Source organism: Corvus cornix, chromosome 4 (assembly GCF_000738735.6).
Source record: "Corvus cornix cornix isolate S_Up_H32 chromosome 4, ASM73873v5, whole genome shotgun sequence".
NCBI classification, from domain to species: domain Eukaryota; kingdom Metazoa; phylum Chordata; class Aves; order Passeriformes; family Corvidae; genus Corvus; species Corvus cornix.
The window spans coordinates 22492701-22511907 of NC_046334.1; the positions used below are offsets into that span (position 1 = coordinate 22492701).

Genomic DNA, 19207 nt, shown 5'->3' on the forward strand with positions numbered 1-19207 from the left:
CAGCCTGGGGGAGGTCTCCTATAAACAGAGCCTCATTCTTGTAATTTAAACATCAGCTTCACATTTCCTCAAATAATGGAGTAAAAGGCAGTCATGAAAATGAGATAAGAGGGCAATTTGTTAATGAAGTTGTGCCCTGTGTTCACTAGGAGTGTCTAATTGTTTCCCTGTGATTGCCTTATCTGTCAGTAACATCCATCCATCATGTTTGTCCTTAAATTCCAGATGTTGGTGTAAAGACTACTTTCAATTATGTTTAAAATGAAAACGTTTTAATGTAGTATAGCTGTGGAAACCTGGTTTACCACAACTGTAATTAGCTAAGATCATAAATTGAGGGTTCATCACTCACTGGCTTAAAATACATTGTTAAAGTTCATAGTAATATTTAGAAGGTTGGTGTTAGAACAAAATATAAATAATATAGTAGTTCTAACAGATTGCTTTGTTTAATTTGTGAATGAAGTTTTCCTACAGGAAGTACCCAAATGTACGTGGCAGTAGCAGCCTCTCAGGTTATTTTGTATTAGACAGCGCTTGTATTTTATATTAAAAAATGATACAGAAATTTTTCTCTTGTGGAAAAATGTATAAATAGTTTATAAACATGCAATATGTAAGTGCTCTTATATGGCTATTATACTAGCTACAGAAGTTTGTGCTATGCAATGAGAAGTGTACAAGAAAAGAAATGTTGTGGTAAATATGCTGTCTGAATTCTTTCTTCTCTCTCTGAACAGATGTTGTGAGAGAATACATTACTTCATTTTTCCTTAAACTTTAGATGTAAAGTTAATGTCTAAAGTGCATTAAAATGTCTTTCCTGGACTGCGATCGAACTTCCTTTACAAAGGTTTCCATAAGCTCTATTTTGAGTTAAAACTAGAAAACACCACTTATTATTGCAACACTTTTCATGATCATGTGATACATAAATTTAATTGTTTTTCCTCTAAATTTACATGTTTTGTAAAATTACTCATGGAAATATTTGTGCAATTTTTTGCAAAAGTTTTCCAGAATTTATTATTAAATATCTTCAATATTCAAATGAGCATTAGCATCATTATTGCCTTTGTAGAGATTTGTAGAATCTCTTTTCAATTCTTGATCAATCCTTAAAGTGAGAAACATTGTCCTGTGTTTCAAGGAAAAAGTATTGTCAGTGTGACTTTTTTGTTAATTTTCTATGTCTTTTTTGAAGTCAGACACGAAGCGACTTGTGAATGCTACTGTGTCAAATCCATGGTTTAACAGATATAACTCTTTTGCTGTGTTGTCTGTCTCTAAAGAATAGCTCTTCGCAGTTTTAAAACTGCAGAATGAGACTGATGGTTTACAGGAGCTAAAATCTAATGTGTAGCTAGCTCTGAGCAGTACCCTATCTAATAGGATTTGTCTTGTCTTCCTCACCACCCCAGCCCTGCCAAGAGTGTAGGTAAAATGGTGTTAGCCATCACCTGCAGCAGAGTGAAGCCAGACTGTCTTTTCGAGGACACCACAACCAGAGAAGTTGTCTAGGGGAGACAAAGATGATACTTGTTTTCTGTCCCAGTCTCTTGGAGTTCACCCAAATGAATCAGAGTATGTTCAAGTTAAGTGCTCTTTTCCCTCCCCACCACCTGGAGCCTACATCCATTCAGATGGCAAGGTTTGCTCACTGCAGCTTCAGAATGCCTGAGGAATAAACATGTTTCCCTACTCAGTATTTCTGCATTAGACCCCTGAAAAGCAGTCACGCAGAACTCAACTCTTACAAATTGTATGGCCTCAATCTTCATTCCCCTGGCAGATGAGGACAAATATGCAAATACTATGCATAGCTTAGGCTGTCAGTTAAATACAGCTTGGGTTTGTCTATTTCTATTACTTAAATAGCTACATAACAGTTGGTGGCTTTTAGAAAAACCAAAACAAAAAAGTCTAGAGTAGTTTTGATTCCAAAAAAACATTTTATCTTCTTCCATGATTTAACTTCTATCATAAATCAGTCTTTTCTAGATCAGAGTCTTTCTAGGATAGTGAGAAGCATTTAGGAACGTTTTCTCTTTCTGCCTTTTTAAATGGCTATAAAGGTGTTCATAGTGTCGCCATAATGATGCATATCCCCTTAAATATACCAAAGTAATAAATTCCAGTCCCATACCTGTAAATTAGATGTTTCTTAAAAGATCCACTTTCAAAACAAAACTGCCTATGCAGTTTCCATGGGGTAAATAGTTGTTTCTCATACATCATTGTATCTTCAGAATAGTGACTAAAATGAAGGTTGCAAAATAACTTTCTTTGCTAATCTGTATATTGCTCTGTCCTTGAATTCACTACTTGAAGTTATGTATTGGCTAACTGTAAATATCTGTCTGCATGAAATACATTGTATTATGCTGGTACACATTTCCATATCTCATCTTATAAAAAACCCTTTTGAAATCCTAAGGTTATCTTAATAAAAAACCCAAACAAACCCTTTTAAACTGTTTCTCTATCCAATTTAAAATATGCAGCAACTGACATAAGAGAACAGCAGGCATACATTATTTTGTGCTTTGGTTTAAAATAAGTACTGACTGTAACCACTGTATGCAGGAAATTTCTGTAACATTTTCCATTTTATAGAAGACTTGATAATGAAAAGAGTAAACCAGATTTTGTCAAAGATATCTTTTCTCTTCCTTTGGCAATCCCACCTTTTCTTGTTTAAATAAGCTTGCTATGTCCAATAAATGAAAAGTAGAGATAGATTATGAGCACTGAAGACTAATTTCTGCTTTTTGAAGTCAAATATTATTATGAAAGATATACTATATCTTTTTCTGGCATATTTGCAGGGGTTTTTGCATACATTACATTCCTACATTTATATGAAAAGCTTTACCAGAGGTAACACTGTAATAAATCTTCAGATGCACCTTTCCAGAATGATAAATAAAAAAATGACATGCTTGGAAATTGATAAAAGTTCGCTTAGTATCTATAAGCAGAGAACATTGTCTAAAAAAGTATCTAAAACTGAAATAATTTATTTTTGTCTTAATTTGAAGACCAGACAAGGAAATGTTATGGATCAAACCACTACAGAATTAATTTCTTACTTCTTAAAAGAACCCTGTTTGTAGTGTTATAAGAAGTTAATACTCTTTGCTTTTTTAGTTTTTGATTTTGTTTTGTTTACATTTAAACTTTTAATAGGAAATCAAATGCAAAATAATCTTGTTTTGTGTATTTTATTTTCAGGGGATAAATGCAAACCTACTGAATACACTGAAGTGAAAAATGTGTTACTGGATCTACAAAAGCAGAGATACATTGAACAATCAAAAGATAAATCTCTTGGTGAGAAAATGGCATTAAAGAAACTTCTTGTAGATCAAATGTTCAATTATTTTGATTCAGACAACAATGGACTTGTGGACACGAATGAGTTATCTCAGGTAAGATTTAGTTTTTGTTTCTGTTAGCACCGTGACTATTCAGATGTCTTTGTCAGGACATACAAACATGGAATATCATGTCTTAGGATACTTTAGAAAATGTGAGTCTCTGAGGTGTAAAACTTCATTTGAGAATTTTTGAATGGCTGAGTTATTCAGAAATTCTGTAGTGATTATTTAGTAATTTGAATATAATGCTTTGAAGTGTACTGCAGTGTGTTATAACACTCTACATGATTTGTTTTATTATCCACTGCATATTGTCATCCAGTCCAACTGTATAGATGTATTGTAGAAGTTGAAAAAAATTAAAATAATGAGGTCAATCACTTCTGTAATACTAAAGAAGTATTATTGCTTTATCTTAGTTAGGGCTAGAGAAGTACAGAAGAAATCCTGCAAAGAGAGTTCACGGTAGTCTCTAAATAGCAAATTTTAACTAATTACAGATCTAAACCAGTAATTGCTACTCTGGTAGGCATAACAGCACCAGCTTTAATCTACCTAAAATGACTGATTCTATTAAAGAATGTTGATGGGGCAAATGTACTTTGATTTACTAGAGGTCTGTGTTTCAGAAACCTAATCATGGCTGAACTATATTAATGAGTCTACTACTAGGCAGCCAATTAAATGTTCAAGAAAAGTAGGATTTTTTAGATGTGTGTGTTGATCATTATCCTATGTTTTAAGTTGCATGGCAGTATTAAGAGGTAGGTTGGAGTTATTTCCATACAGCTAACTTTTAAAATTCTAGTCACAATTTCAAGGACCTGAGGGTGATTGCAAATACAGGTATCAGGCCAACAACTAGTGCAGTATTTCAAAAGATGGATTTAAAACTATTTTTCTTTATTTTTATAAGATTGGTTTTTCCTTCTGCTTTTTAGAGTCTTTCAGAACTTCAACTTTCAAAGGACTTTGGTGCCTGTGTTATATATGAATATATATATGAATATATATATATGAATATATATATATGAATATATATGAATATATGAACGCGTTATATATGAATATACTATATGAATACATAGCATAGATAGGAATCACATATATAGATTTGCAAACTATATTTAATTCTTCTCTATTCAGTTGCTACATGTTTGCTTTTCCTTCTTCTGTGTGTGTCAAACATAGTTTTAAAATAATAAAAAAAATTCTTCAATTATTGTGTTTTCAAACTTTATATACGTACTTTTCCCCATGATTTTTTTTTTCTGTAAAGAGGAATTTATAATGGCAGCTGTAAAGTAGTGCTTTTTCACAAGTATGGAAACAAGTCAGCCTTAATTCCCAAACATGTGCTGTTTGGTTTTGCTAAAGTTCATTGCAGAAACATCAGATTTTTCAACCTACAGATTAAGGTGCAGTAAATTCATTGCTAGTGTTTTTTGCTTTGTCATTGTATGTTTTGACAAGAGGGACCCGTGCTGGAGCAGTCTGTTCCTGAAGGACTGCACCCTTTGGAAGGGATTGAGGCTGGAGCTGTTCATGAAGAACTGCACCCCAGGGGAAGGACTCATGTTGGAGCAGTTCATGGAGGACTCTCTCCTGTAGGAGGGGAAGAGTGAGATGAGTTCTCCCTCTGAGGAGGAGGGAGTAGAAAAGAGAACATGTGATGAACTGACTGCAGCCCCTATTCCCTGTCCCTCTGCTCTGCTGGGGAGGGAGAGTGTAGAGAATGTGGTCAGTGAGGTTAAGCCCCTTGGAGGAAAGGTGTTGCTGATACTAGGTTTTATTTGTCATTTATCTTTCTCTTGTCTGATTGGTAATGGATTCAGTTAATTTGTCCCCAAGGTGAGTCTGTTTTGCCCATGATAGTAATTGGTGAGTGATCTCTCCCTGACTTTATCTTGGCCCATAAACTTTTCATTGTATTTTTGCTTTCCTAGCCAGCTGAGGAGTAACAGAGCAGCTTTGGTGGCCACGTGGTATCCAGCCAGGGTCAACAATCCCCAGGGAGACATTACTGTACTCCTGAAAACGTTCTCAGGATTAGGAGAATTTTTCTCAGTTGTGCTCAGAGTACAAATTTTGAAATCTGCAGAGTTGTCATAAATAACAGCTCCTGTCTGCATTTTAAATGCAATCATATTAAGGAGATATGAAAAGCAACATACTTTCTGCATAAAACAAGGACTCCTGGAGTTAATTTAAGTTCATGTGAATATATTGAAGTTCAGTTTATAGTGCATCTTAAATTTTACATATCATCAATCTTGCTGTGCAATCAGGCCCTTGGATTGCATTTATTATCTCATAGGTGTCTATATAGTCATCCTACCTAATGTAAAATTGAAATGAATCAGTTGAAGATTGGAAATGGTGACAGCAACACTCCAATTTTATTGATGTATTTTGGATCAAAAGTCATAAGGTGAATTTGCATCTTGATGCAAGAGAAACAAATATTCCTCTCCCCAAAAAAGCAAAAATATTGTTTTTATTTAAAAAAACCCTATTTCAAATAGTAAGAAAGGTTTGTCTGTTTGGGGGTTTTTTTGTTGTTTTGGTAGTTTCAATACTTCAAATCTGATAGCAATAAATTAAAAATTGGCAGACTATTTTTTTCTGCCGTTTCAACAATTCTAGCACCTGGGTTGAGGAGGTATCTTTTCAGGTTTTTACCGGCTAGCGCTTGTAGTTCAATGCCTTCGAAAGCCTCGAGCAACCCAGAGAGGTAGCACGGGCAATCCAGCATTTCAGGAGCTCTAAAATCGGTACCTGTATCAGCTGCAAAGCACATACCACCAGCAGAAGCAAAGAGGGAGAAATACAGCCCTCTGCTCGCTCAATTTCCCGCAGTTAGAAGCTTTCAAAAGAAACAGACAAGAGATGTTCGCAGAAGGGATGCAAAGCCAGAGAGAACGGGCCCTGCCCTGGTCCTTTCTTTTATTGGGAGAAGGGGAAAGGGGAGGACTGGGGGCGGACCCGGGGTGAGCGGCCAGTCAGACACTGCTAAAGAGTTTGAGTTACATTTGGCTTTGCCCGCGCTTGGAACAAAGGGGTTCAGAGCACATGGCAGAGGCGAGTGTCTTGGGGAGGGGGAGGGGAAGCTCAGAACAGGCGGCAACACTGGATATAATATTTTTCATGGCTGGGTAGTCCAACGCAGAATTGCAGCTAAAAAGAATTTTAACTCCCATACACTGTGTGAATGTGATAGGAAAACAGTGGGATTATGTAGCTCCATGCAGGCTAAATGGACATTTTTTTCTGATGTAAATTCTTCTCCTCCTTGACTGCTTTAATCGCTGAGTCTGATTCATTTAATATTTTAGTTTCCAAATCCTATATTGGCAAATGATTTTGAAAGAACTTACAAATTTAACACTTTAGACCACTCTGGTTTGAGAAGTAGGTACTAACCAGAGAGGGTATCTATCTTTCCAAAATTGCAAACCGTGAAATAGGCGGGATTCTCATCATCTTCATCATCTCTGATCAACATATCTGCAAGGTTTCTGGTAAGATGAGGTGGTTCCTTGAAGGGTTTGATTTGTTTTTAAAGCACTTTGAAACATTTTAAAAGAATCCAACCTAATGGAAGATAATTGAATCTTCTGGTTAGCTATGAATATTCAGTTGTTAACAGACTCTTTTTTTAATCTATTTTATCTTACACAAAACCAAATTCGAATTTAATAAAAATTTGTAAATGAAATACCAGTGTTTCTATCACTGTAGACTGCTTGATTACTCCATATTGTTTTTCTATATAGAAGAGGAAAAAGAGCAGAAGTGTTATGGGTAGGCATGGGAGTAACATGTGTTTTTCCAGTTATGAATGCAGTCGTTCTGCTATGGTGGAACTGCCATTTTATAAACAGTAAACCTGTTCTGGTAGCCGTCAGTGAAAGATGCATAAGCTCTAAAAATGTTTCATCTTGCTCAACAATGAAATTCAAGTTCCTTTTTGAAGGAAGAAGTATGTGAAGTGAAATAATCTACACTTGATTAGACTTCGAGATGCTTTTTTTCTATTTATTTCTTACACTAGTGAACTCAGAAAGCAAAATTTTACAGAAAAGGGAAGTGACATAGCCTGAAAGCAAGTTGAATATATAACAATAACAATAATAATAGTAATAATAAAAAGTTTTCCTCTTCCTTTCCCTCCTTTCAATGATCAGGTTTTACAGTCAAAGAAAGAAGTTAACATCCTTATTTATAAACTAGTATCCATAATTTCAAATACCTGAATAGATTTCCTTTATTTACCAGGTTAACATATGACAAATGAAAATACATTACTTTTCTATAAAAACTCATCCTTATATCAGCAAAAAGAAAATACTCCACAGTTATTTTGGTTGTATTTCTTTATTAATGACAATACTGTGGCACTTTATGCCAGCCAATACTTCATGGGACTTGTTTGCAGAGATACAACTTACATAAATTGCATGTCAGACTTGGTTTCTGATCAAACTGATCAAAATACTTGGTTGGACCTTGGCATTTAAATTTTTACCTTCATGACTTCTGATTTTGCATCTAATCAGTGCTGTTATTAAGAGTTATTTGGAGGACTTGGAGCTCAGAGAAGGAATAATGGGTCTCTGTGTTTTTAATCAACTTTGGTTTTCCCTACATGTTACATAAGCAGAAGAATATTTTCCATGTTGATTTGTAGTTCTATTTATTTTCTGCTATTAATTAGGGACATGTTATTTAGGTTGCATTATCTATTTTTACTATCACTATTCTAGGAAAAACTAAATGTGCTATACTCAATTCTAGGTTCAAAATAAAAATAAGAACCCTACATGAAATTTTAAAATTGGTGGGAATTAAGACTCTTTTAGGAATTAGGAGTTAGATAAAGCTTACAAACACTGTGATCATCATGCAAACTGTAACATCTTGATCTTCCTTAGTTGCCTTTGGTTTTATCAGGTATAAGCATTTCCAGTTATATTCTTGCATGCTGTGAAGGAAGCAGGAGTAAGCTTCATTTCTTGAGAAGGTTCAATGACTGATGCTATCTGGAAGTGGACACAAAGTATAATGGTGCAGGATTTTGTTTGCACTCATTTATCTTGTTTTATCTTGGTCAAGTCCAGAGCCACAGGCTCAGAGTGCTGGTGGTTCTGGGTTTAGTTCTGAGATGCAGAATTTTACCCAGCCTATCTCTGTGGCCCTAATACCTATTCTGGTCCTACACTGTGAGCTAGGCATCTCTAGCATTATATTTGCAGACACCTAAGGACACACTTATATCTTCTGAGTCAGATTAGGTCTTCCCTCTGCTAAGTGCAGAATTGGAAAGACAGGGAAATGTGCCTTTCATTGGAGTAGTTTGCAGAAAGAGATCTCATGTCTGAGCTATGTAACTTGATTGGTTTGGGGTAGTATTGAGATAATGCATTTGAATGCAATTGAGTACATGCCTCTGTAGGCCACTTCGTGTGGGTTTAGCAGTGCAGATACCCATTTCCTCAGGGGTTTCTGCGTCATTCTGTGATGCAGAAGTCCAGTATCTTTACTCACTCTACATATATCAAAGATACCACGCTACTGTAGACATCAAGTAAGAGGATGGTGTTGCTGCCCTGCAGAACTTGCTGGTAAATTATAAGAATATTGATTTAACTAGATTAAGGGAAGTTAAAGCAAGGAACAATTTACCAACCTTTATTATCAATTTAGTTTCATGATAATCAATTCTTTTAATTTATAAAAGGTTATACTGCTGTGGAAGATGGTGGAACAAGTAATTGAACCCCCCCTTGTGCAGTCACAATTAATTTGAAGCACAGTTCTCACAGTTTTTGGTGTTTGATGTACTTGGTGTTTTATCAAGCCCTGAGTGGCACTGCGGTGATGAGGTACTTGTTTTTAGGGAAGATGAACACACACTGACTGAATGACCATATTTGATTTAAAGGAAGGTTTTGTTTGTAGTTGTATTTATATAGCAGTTTCCTTGGGGTGGTATATAAAGACCATTAATCACAAGCAAACAAAAAAACACTGACTGATAATACTTCAGGTAAGGTGGACTAACAAAAGATGTGTTATGTTATTTGTGATCTAGTTTCATAACATCTGCAGATTTTTCATTTTGACTATCAGAAATCAGATTAAAATGAATGACACAATCTATTCTGATGTGCAGTTTGTAATTTTTAATCAGATTACGTTTCCCAGTGTTCTAAAGTTTGGAGTTGTACTGACTAAATTTCTGAGAGGATTTGAACTGGGGTAATAGTATGGTGTTTCATAGGCAATAGATAATTGTGTGCTATATCTTTTAGAAATGTAATTTTTTTCCAAAAAATGCAAGTCCTTCCTCTGTGTTTCAAAGAGTATTAAATTGCGATGGATAAGTTTCATTATTTGGAAAAGACATATTTAACTTGAAAATATAGATAAGTTTTTAAGTTTTCAGCATTTACAGGGTTTCACAATGAACCATGAACAGTTTTCTGTATATTTTGCCTTTTACCAGTTTATAATATGGAAAGTAAATGCTTCACTGTCTTTATGCAAATTCAAACTAAAAATTATGGGCATAAATATTTGCTAACATTCTCTGGTATGAATTTTCATCTTAAAGGTTTGAAATCAAATAATCTGTGTTTGATTTGTATGGCACAACCATAAAATTGTGCAGACAATCTTAATCAGGCTTTAACCTTTATAGTATTTTGTTTCTAGCATGTGACTTGCTGAAAATTTTCCCAGTTTTTCTTCTGCCTCCTGAACAACGCTGTCTGTTTAGTTTAATCAAGGAGTAGACAGTCTGGGTTTAAGGAATTGGCTTAAGAAATACTTTCCTTGAATTTTAGTCTTCTCCATGGACAGAGATTAATAGAATTTAAAATTTAAGGCACATTGTTGGATCATCTGTGAAACACAAGTGTGATTACATGGTGGTGTATCGTATGCATGGAATTTTATTCTATTTATCCTAGGCTTTTAAGTAAATTAATGTCTTGCAAAAAACTTCCATAAAGAAGTGGGCAACCTTAATTTGTCAGGCTGTCATATTGGCTTTCTTGGAATCTCATTTAGCTTGTAACTTCATATCACAGTAGATCTGCACTTCAAGCTGCTACAGTAATTTTTCAAAATCCAAACCACCTCCACCTGAGTTGTACCTAGCTCTGAGTGATATCTCGTGATAAAACCCCACCCCTTCGAAAGGAAAAGCCAACCAACAACCCAAAATTTCCATAAAGGTGAATTTTGCTTCTGATCACAGAGTTGATCTGATCCACAGATCCCATTGGAAAGCTGGGACATGGCTTGATCCTGCACAAGAGAATTCAGGTTGGAACAGCTCTTCTAGTAGCAAATCACAGATAATTAAGATTAATCACCATATAAATCACGTCTGTACCTTCTAAAATCTGTCCTCACAGATGCGTTTGGAGGGTTTATCAACAGCGAGTGTATTTTCCAAAGAACTCCGAAGTATATCATCTGCATAAAGATGTATATACAAAAATAAACATTGAATCTTATATCTGTAATCAAAATGATAGATCTACTGAGGAAAAAAATTTAAAAATTGCCAGGATGATGAAATGTACCTGTCTATAGTATCATTATTGGAAATAGCACAATAATTCTAATATTTTTTTTAATTATGATTCTTCTTTTTTAAAATATGCTGCTTTTCAATTGGTCAGTTTTTAACAGATAACAGATTTTAGTTCAAAGAATGGAAGCTGAGAACACTAATTTGATATTTAAAAGCTGGTACTATAAAGGCAAGTGTTTGTGGGGATTTAAAAAGGTTTTCTTCAACCTTTGACTTACACCTAAGTGTAAAGTTTCATCTTTATTTGTACAATTGAAGATAGTGAAAGCAAGCATTTAAAACATTGAAACAATGAGAGGAACAATGCTTCTCTTACTAAATGTCCAAGGCCTTGAAATTTCAGTGATTGCTAAAGTTTCCAGTGCACACCATTACATATTTAGTACTTCTAAACTGTAATGGGTTTAGAGTTACTAATTTTTCCCAGACTGCATTTTTGTCCTTAATGTACCAGCTGCAAGATCTACACAATTTCATTTTTTCTTAATTCACTTTAATGTGAGCTCAATAAAAAGGCTTTTAAAGGATAGGAAGTAGCTAGCAGTAATATTCAGGTAACACAGTATGTATTTTTAATTGATAATAGCAAAAGGTGGTTTTGTAGTGATTTTTCTTATCTTTGTAAATGGTTTTCATACTCTCTAATGTACTAACAAGGTGATTATCTTTTATAATGCTTTTATATTATTATGTAGGAGATGACTTCTGGTAGCATAAAATGTGTCTTTTCTTTTTCCTCTAATGCTCCTGTTATTCCCTATTATTCTTTTAGGTATTTTGTGTTTACATGAATAGTAACTGAATGAATTCCTTTGCAGAGCAACTGAAACACAAAAGCCCCTGTATCCCTTGTTTTTCAGAAGATATCCTCCATTAATAAAAATATAATGGCTTTTCAATTTTCATGGGAGACTGATAAAGGGTTGGAAGAGTAATTATTTTACCTGGGAATTAACTATAGTTATAGTCCTTTCTTCTGTGCCTGATACAAAACTGTAAACTGCGCAGTATTATGAAAAGTTACATCAGTTTTGGCTCTTTCAGTTATGTGATAGTACTTCTAATACATGGCCCCATGCAATATAACAATTCTGAATCACTCTCAGCATCTTAAAAATTCCCCGGCTGGAATGTAAGGGGATCTCTTACAACATACGCAGATTTAAAAAAAAATAATGGTGCATTTATTAAAGAACATTGCTCTGGGATAAGTTCATTGGAGTTAAAAATAGAATAGCTATTAATTATGATCTGTTCACAAATTCTATTTGTCCCCATTGAGAAACAGGAGCCTTTTCAGGTCAGCTACTTATGTAACAGGTCTTTGTTAAGGTAATAGGCTTGTGAAAAGCCTATAAGAAGTTGATACAATTAGTAGGGTAGTAAGAGTTTATATTAGTTATTTTTGAAAGTGTCTGCATTTGGTTTCTGTGGTTAGGAATTAGAGGAAAAAGATATTATGCCATTTGTACTCTGGAAATTACTATTTTAGGTATATTTGAATGTTTCTTAATCACCATTCCTGTACTTATAAAGTAAAATCAGCTTTAAAATTCCCGGTGTCTTTATAGTGCTTCAGTCTATCTCCATTATATGGATAGTCTGTATATTCTAAAAACTTTTGTGTAATTTCAGAGAGTCTGTCCTAAAGGTATTAACTTTTAAAATTCTAATAAATAATTACAAAGTAACTGGAAATCCCTGACTTTACACAGTTGCAGTTCATTGCCCCACAGCAACCTTAAAATGATCTATTAAATGATTATTAGAAACAATTAATTATACCAGAGAACTCAAAGAGTTCAAATGTAATTTCATGGTTATAATTTTCTTGTCAGGTGATAAAACGGGATGAGCTTGGCAAGGAACCGTCTGACTGCTCTGTGTTTGATTTGCTGAAATATGATGATTATAATGGTGACAAGCACCTAGCTCTAGAAGAGTTCTACAGAGCTTTTCGTAAGTACCAAGATTAGTCTTTTCTTTCTGCCTTGTTTTCTCTTTCTTGCTTTGTTTTCCTAAATGGCGGGGTTTGATTTCTGAGTATTGAAACATCTGGATGCTTTATTTAGATTCGTGCAATTTAATAGTCATGACATAGCAGAAAACTTTTTAGCAGAAATCAATGATACCTAGTAGCTTCTAGATTTATGAAGGATTTTGGTAATGGAGAATTCATGGATAACCTTTCTTGATGCCAACATGCATTGTAAAGTCTGTGTGGTGCACTAGTGGAAAGTAGTGTGGTCAAGACATACTCAGTGGAACCGAAATACGTCCCCACACCCTTTACGTATGAGTGCTGACAAGAGCATTCTTGACAAACCCAGCAACAAATGTACCACTTTTATTGGGTGCCTTACAGCTTCACAGGACTCAGAAGGAGATAAGGATTTGTGGTGTAGTTTTGCAAGGTATTTGTTCTCTGGATGCCAAAGGGGTCTCAGGACAAATGTGCACAGTACAAACAAATATCTTGATCAAACCACTGGGTTAGCAGATGGAAGAAAGGTGTTAAGAGCTTTTATACAGTATGTTAAATGTAATATCCATATATTTTGTTATATCCAGATAAGAACTGATGATTTTTCACTCTTATCTACCTCAAATTTACGATTGAATCTTGAAATCTGACACTGGTTTAAAAGCTGTTGCTCCAAACTGAGTAACGTGGCAGTACACGAGATCAAGTTTGTCCTAAATTCTTTTTATAATTACTTATTATACATTGACTAGTCCATTAATGTATCTTCATTTTGAGTAATTACAGCCTGTTCCTTTAGTCTGCTTGTACTTTATCTTTGGGCAGATGAGCACTCAGCCACTTTAGGTGATATCAAATGAAAAAAGGATAAAAAACTGCCTTAAGTTTTAAACTAAAAAGTAATGAATTGATATTAGAAAAAAAAAAAATAGCTGCATGGAAAGCAAGAAGAATAAACTTGAAATGAATAATCAAGACAGACTACCTGAAAGTTTCTTAGTTTTGACCATTGAATTAGATTTTTCTTTCTCTGAAAGTCTTTCAGAAAGTGGGATTTTGTGATGCAGCTTAGCTGAACGAATTACGTACTGCTCCTAAAAATAACTTGATCCTGCTACCTGAAGTTATCTGACTGCCTTTCTTACAGTGTGCTAACAGTCACAGTCTCTCTTCTGAGTCACTTACTAAGTCAGCAGAAAAATATTCACCTTCCACATCCCACCCCAATCCTATTGTGTGACCTGAATTGATTAAGTGAAGGGTCAGACCATAACTCATGCAAAAGAAGTGTGAGCAGAGCCAAGAAATGAGGTGGGGGAAGAAAATGGGAGATACTAGGGCATTGTGATGGTGAGATAAATTAATGGATCTGCAGCAACAAAACACTAGGAAATACCTTAATTTCTTTTTTATAGGTTGTGATACAAATTTGGCTTACAAAAATGTATGGAATTATATAGCATCTGTAGAAATACACACATTAGCTACGATTATATGGCTAGATGTTGTACTTCTAGATCTTGATCATGTGCACAGATGGAGAAATTGCTATTGAAGCCTTTAACATATATAGCAATCCAAGAAGGTTAAAGACATGTTTAAAGCACTAGCATGCTTTTTGCAAACATTGTATTTATGGAAGTATAACATAATTCTTCCAAATAAGATTTTGATGTGTCTCTGAGGGACTATTTTGTATAGTTGTAAAACTCCAGACGTAAGAATAGCTTTTCATTATATATTTTTAATGGACTTTTGAATAATGAAAATAATTTCCATATGGTATGTTAAGCATTGCCTTAATATGAATGGTAATGAAAACATTAGATTATGCAAGATTAAGAATCATTTAGGTTTCCTTGTTGCAATAGAATAGTGGAGAAGACCCTGTTTAAAACTATAAGGCTATCTTGGAAGATGATTTCTAGAGTAAGATTCATTTTTCTGTGTTGTTAATAAAATTTATATGTATTCATTACATAATGAAAAATCAAACCTAAAAACAGCTGCTACTGCATTGTATGTTGTGTGTCCAGAAAGTCAAAGAAATGTGTCATAACATAACCTTCTGTAATGAAGGTAGAATAAATACTCTTGAAATAAATTTGACGACTAATGGTAGTTCCATTTCATTTTGTCTCAAGAGAATTTGAATTCAGTCAGTTTGACCTACCTCACTAGCATTAACAAAAATTATGTAATGCTATAAAAGTATACTAAGCTAAGGGAAACCAAAACAAATTGAATGAGGCAGCTGGTCCCTTGACTACTGTTCATATGGCTAAACAAGATGGCACAAAGCTGAAACCAAGCTCTTCATGCAAGCCACGCCAGCCCAAGGTAAAGCAAATGTGTCAGCCCCTCTCCCGAGGCCCGTGTTGTTCGCCTACAGCAAAGCTTGTGAGCTGGTACTCATAATGCCAAGTCTGGATTTACCAGGATACAGGCAATTAATATAGACAGGGAACAAGATCCATGTATGGAAATGTACACAAGAAGCACTCACAACACATCTTCCACACACTATTCCACAAAAAAAAATTTCCTGAATTAAGCATCCACCTACAAAATAATTAAACGTTTTCATTTTCTTTAATAAAGTGACATAGGGAGGTTGCAAATACTTATTCCAAATATAAATAAACCTGGTTTTTTGCCAGGAATTTCTTTTAAAAACGTAAATATTTTCAAATTTACATTCTATTTTATTATATATTCATGATTAATTAATTTTAATATTCTTATTATTTTTATGTTCCATTATGATTATATGTTATGTTATATAATAATATGTTTGAAATGATCCCATTTTACAATATGAATGAGATTATTTTTCACCAGCTCAGACACTTTCAAACATGTAGAACAAATAGAAAACAAAACAGGAAAGTTTTTTTTCAAATTATTTTCATTACTATATAGTGAGTGAAAGATTATAACTGAGTAATGGTATTTACAGGGGATTGTCTTCTAAAATATTTTAGTGTTATTTGTTGTTTAGAAACACTTAAAAGACATAACCTTTAATTTAAATTTAAAAAGTGCTTCTAGAATTTCTGACCTCTTGCACGATCCCATCAATTGAACTTGACAGTGTGTTTTTCATGGGTTTTTCATTCCTTTGTATTTACCATTTTAATGTACATATGGAACTTAATCTCTATTTAATCCCTGCTATTCCCAGTGGAATTGCCTCTATCCCTAATTGTAGTGAAGGGGTGGATTTGAGAAATGTCAAGTTCTCCTTGAAGTTTGTGCAACTGCTGGAATATGTGTTGCCAACTTTTATTCACTCAGAATGGCAGTGAAGAAAATTTGGCTTTGCAGTGAAGGAGAAATTGATCCTATTCAAAGCTTCCACACAATTTAAAGAGTTGTTTGTGTATTTTTTTCTTTTTTTATTTTTGTAACAGGAATCAGAATCATATGAGCACAGAAATGCTAAGACAAGGTGGTAGACGTTGGGCAAGGGCAATAGGGGTCACAGGGTCACAGCACCATAGTTTTTATACACAGCAGTACCACAAGGGTTCTTTTCAAGCCAGTTTGTACTGCTAAAATATAGAATGTACAGTAGTTAACAAATTATCCTTTAGGTCGTATTTGAATTTGATGAACATTAAAGAGATCTCATTTTCTAAAGGCAACTGTCCATCAGCATTCTCTATTAAGCACAAAAGAACTTTTGAAAAAATAATGAGAAGGCTGGAGAAGGTGTAAGAAAAGGCATAAGGGAAATTTGTGTCCTCAGCCTTGGCCTAAAAAGGGGGTAGTGATAATCAAGCATACTACTGGTGTGCACTTTTCCAGCTTTGATTTCAAGTAGTACTTAAAAACACTTAGGTAAGATTTTGAACACAGATAGGATTAAAAATAATCTTCACTATGTTGTTGAACAAACTACTCCATTGAAGAAGTTTCTCTTCAAAGACTTACACTATTGCATTTTATTTACATATGAATGCCTATCTTTGGGATTAATTATCAGTCTTGTTTCATTAGCATTTGCAGGTAGGATTTTTTTCGTTGGCATACTTAGAAGTTTTCCTCACAAATACCAGCAATTCTAATTTTAACTCCAGCTGTAGAAAAGGAAGCACCTTAAGGGCAAAGATGAAGCATAGGCTGTTTTAAAGGTATTAATATGCACATAATTCTGTATCTCTACATACATACATATAAATGCTTACTTGTATTTTGTGATTTACTTTCAACAGTCTCATTTTATCTGACAGAATGGATTCACAATAAACTGGACAGCTAAATGTAAATAACTATATGCAGTGGAAGAAAAAAAGTCCCTTTCCCCCTTCAGAAGGTCAGATGCTTAGGCAGTAACAAAGAAAGAAAATATCTGAAAGGGTGCTCTCAACCTTGAGTATTTCTGCCAAGATTCACAGAGTGTTGCAAGTGGATGAAACATGCTTGCTGGCCTCTATAAGGTTTTACCTATTGGTAAGACCACTGTGGTTTTTTGGAAATAGGCTGTTTGCACTCATATCATGAGGAGTAATTTTTGGTGCTATAGCATTTGTCTCCTAGTTATTTGTCTGCTGTATTCCATAACAATTTAACTAGATCGATAGTGTGTGCAGAGAGGAACCTGAAAAATAGCTTCCTCTAACACAAGCAGATAAAGCAGAAAGTTTAGCTCTAGCTAGATTTTTAGAGCTTGAGACTGAAGGTATCAGCTGATTCGGTCCTCCACTGCTTTGGCCATGTCATGTAAAATTATATCCTAAAAGTGGTCCAGTTCCATCTTAGTGTTTTGTTTTGCTTTTCTTTGCATTCCTTCTTCAGCCAGTCCCAAGCTAAAGGATTTTTTATCAGCAAATATTTTTTTAGACAAGGAAGGATATGTTTTTCTTTTTCTGAAAAGGCAGGCAAAATCCTAAGATGAAGGAGCCAAACAAAAGCTAAAAAGAGTGTGGAATACAGTTTCTTGTTCATTTTATGTGTTCTATAAACTAAATCTCAACCAATATGCTTCCTTTATTTTTCAACTGCTTTCTTTCTTTGGTTAATGTCTCCTATAGCATCAAGAAAATTTTGTGTTAGCTGTAAACATTGTCTCTTTTTGTTTTTCTTCTAATGTTCTTTTCTAAAATAAATTATCTTATTTGCTTTCCTCCAATACAAAATAACATTTCAAAGCAGGTGCTTGAGGTGGCCTTCATGGTGGGTTGTAATATCTCAAGGCATACCACAAGAAAATAAATAGTAATAAATTATTCTGTTTGATCACTCAGCCGATGTATACATAGGCACTTCTCTTTGTAATTTCTGTAGAAATAATGACACTAATTTAGACATTTCTGCATAAAACTGATTGAATACAATTAATATAAACCCCAAATTTATTGTACATAATTGAACTAACTGTTCTATGTAACAATTGACCTCCTGCATAAAATGAAGGGAAAAAAATAGCAATGTCTTTCAGAATTGATTTCTGTTGCTTAGTGTAGGACTATTCTTGATGTTGTCTTACACTCAAAAAAAGGGGCCACAGAAGGACTGTGGACAGTGAGGACTTGACTATAAACATTACCCTTAGACACACAAGAAAGTGTGAGTTATCTAGACAAAACAAAATATGACCTAATTGTTATTCTTCTATTAATGATGCTCTGTAGTTTCACTGGAACTACTTGTGCTTTCGGGTATCACTCGGCACTCTTAACGATACCTAATCTGTTGTGCAGCTGGTACCTGGGATCTTGTATGTTGCTACCGTACATGCTAATACTGTATGTATTTAAAAGTATCTTCAGTTTTGAAATTGCATTCAGGTCACAGATATCAAATTTGGATTTCAAGCACTCCTTGTTGCTGAAGTATTTGTGTGAAGTGATTTACGTGCCTCCAGTTAACTGCAGATGTTACGGAAGGTTTTGATCTGGTCCAAAATTATGGAACTTGCTTTGGGCTCACCTGTTAGGAGAAACTTTGAGGCCAGTGACTAATATGACTGTCAAAATCAGTGCTTTGTTGTGTCTTGAATCATGTGGAAAAGAAGGAGCCAGAAGTTCCTGTAAATTCTTAATGCTTCATTTTGAACACACATTCTTAGTTATTGCATTCTCTCAGTTCTGAAAAATATTCTAAAGCATCACTGCTTTCATTATAATAGCTCTACTTCTATTTTAAGTTGTCAAATGTAATAATTACAGGTGCACATTCAGAAATTCTTTTTTTGAAATATGAATCTTTGTTTCTGAAGCAAAATAGACCAGA

At 34.4% G+C, this 19207-nt stretch overlaps 1 protein-coding gene across 2 annotated transcripts in view; it reads left to right on the forward strand.

Moving 5' to 3' along the window:
* Positions 1–19207, forward strand: part of FSTL5 (follistatin like 5) — a 275866-nt gene that overhangs the window by 141405 nt on the left and 115254 nt on the right. For both annotated transcript variants that reach the window (XM_020584125.2, XM_020584124.2), the window contains exons 5-6: positions 3235–3431; positions 12825–12945. In XM_020584125.2, coding sequence (XP_020439714.2) covers positions 3235–3431; positions 12825–12945 — 318 coding nt within the window. The remainder of the gene's footprint in view (positions 1–3234; positions 3432–12824; positions 12946–19207) is intronic.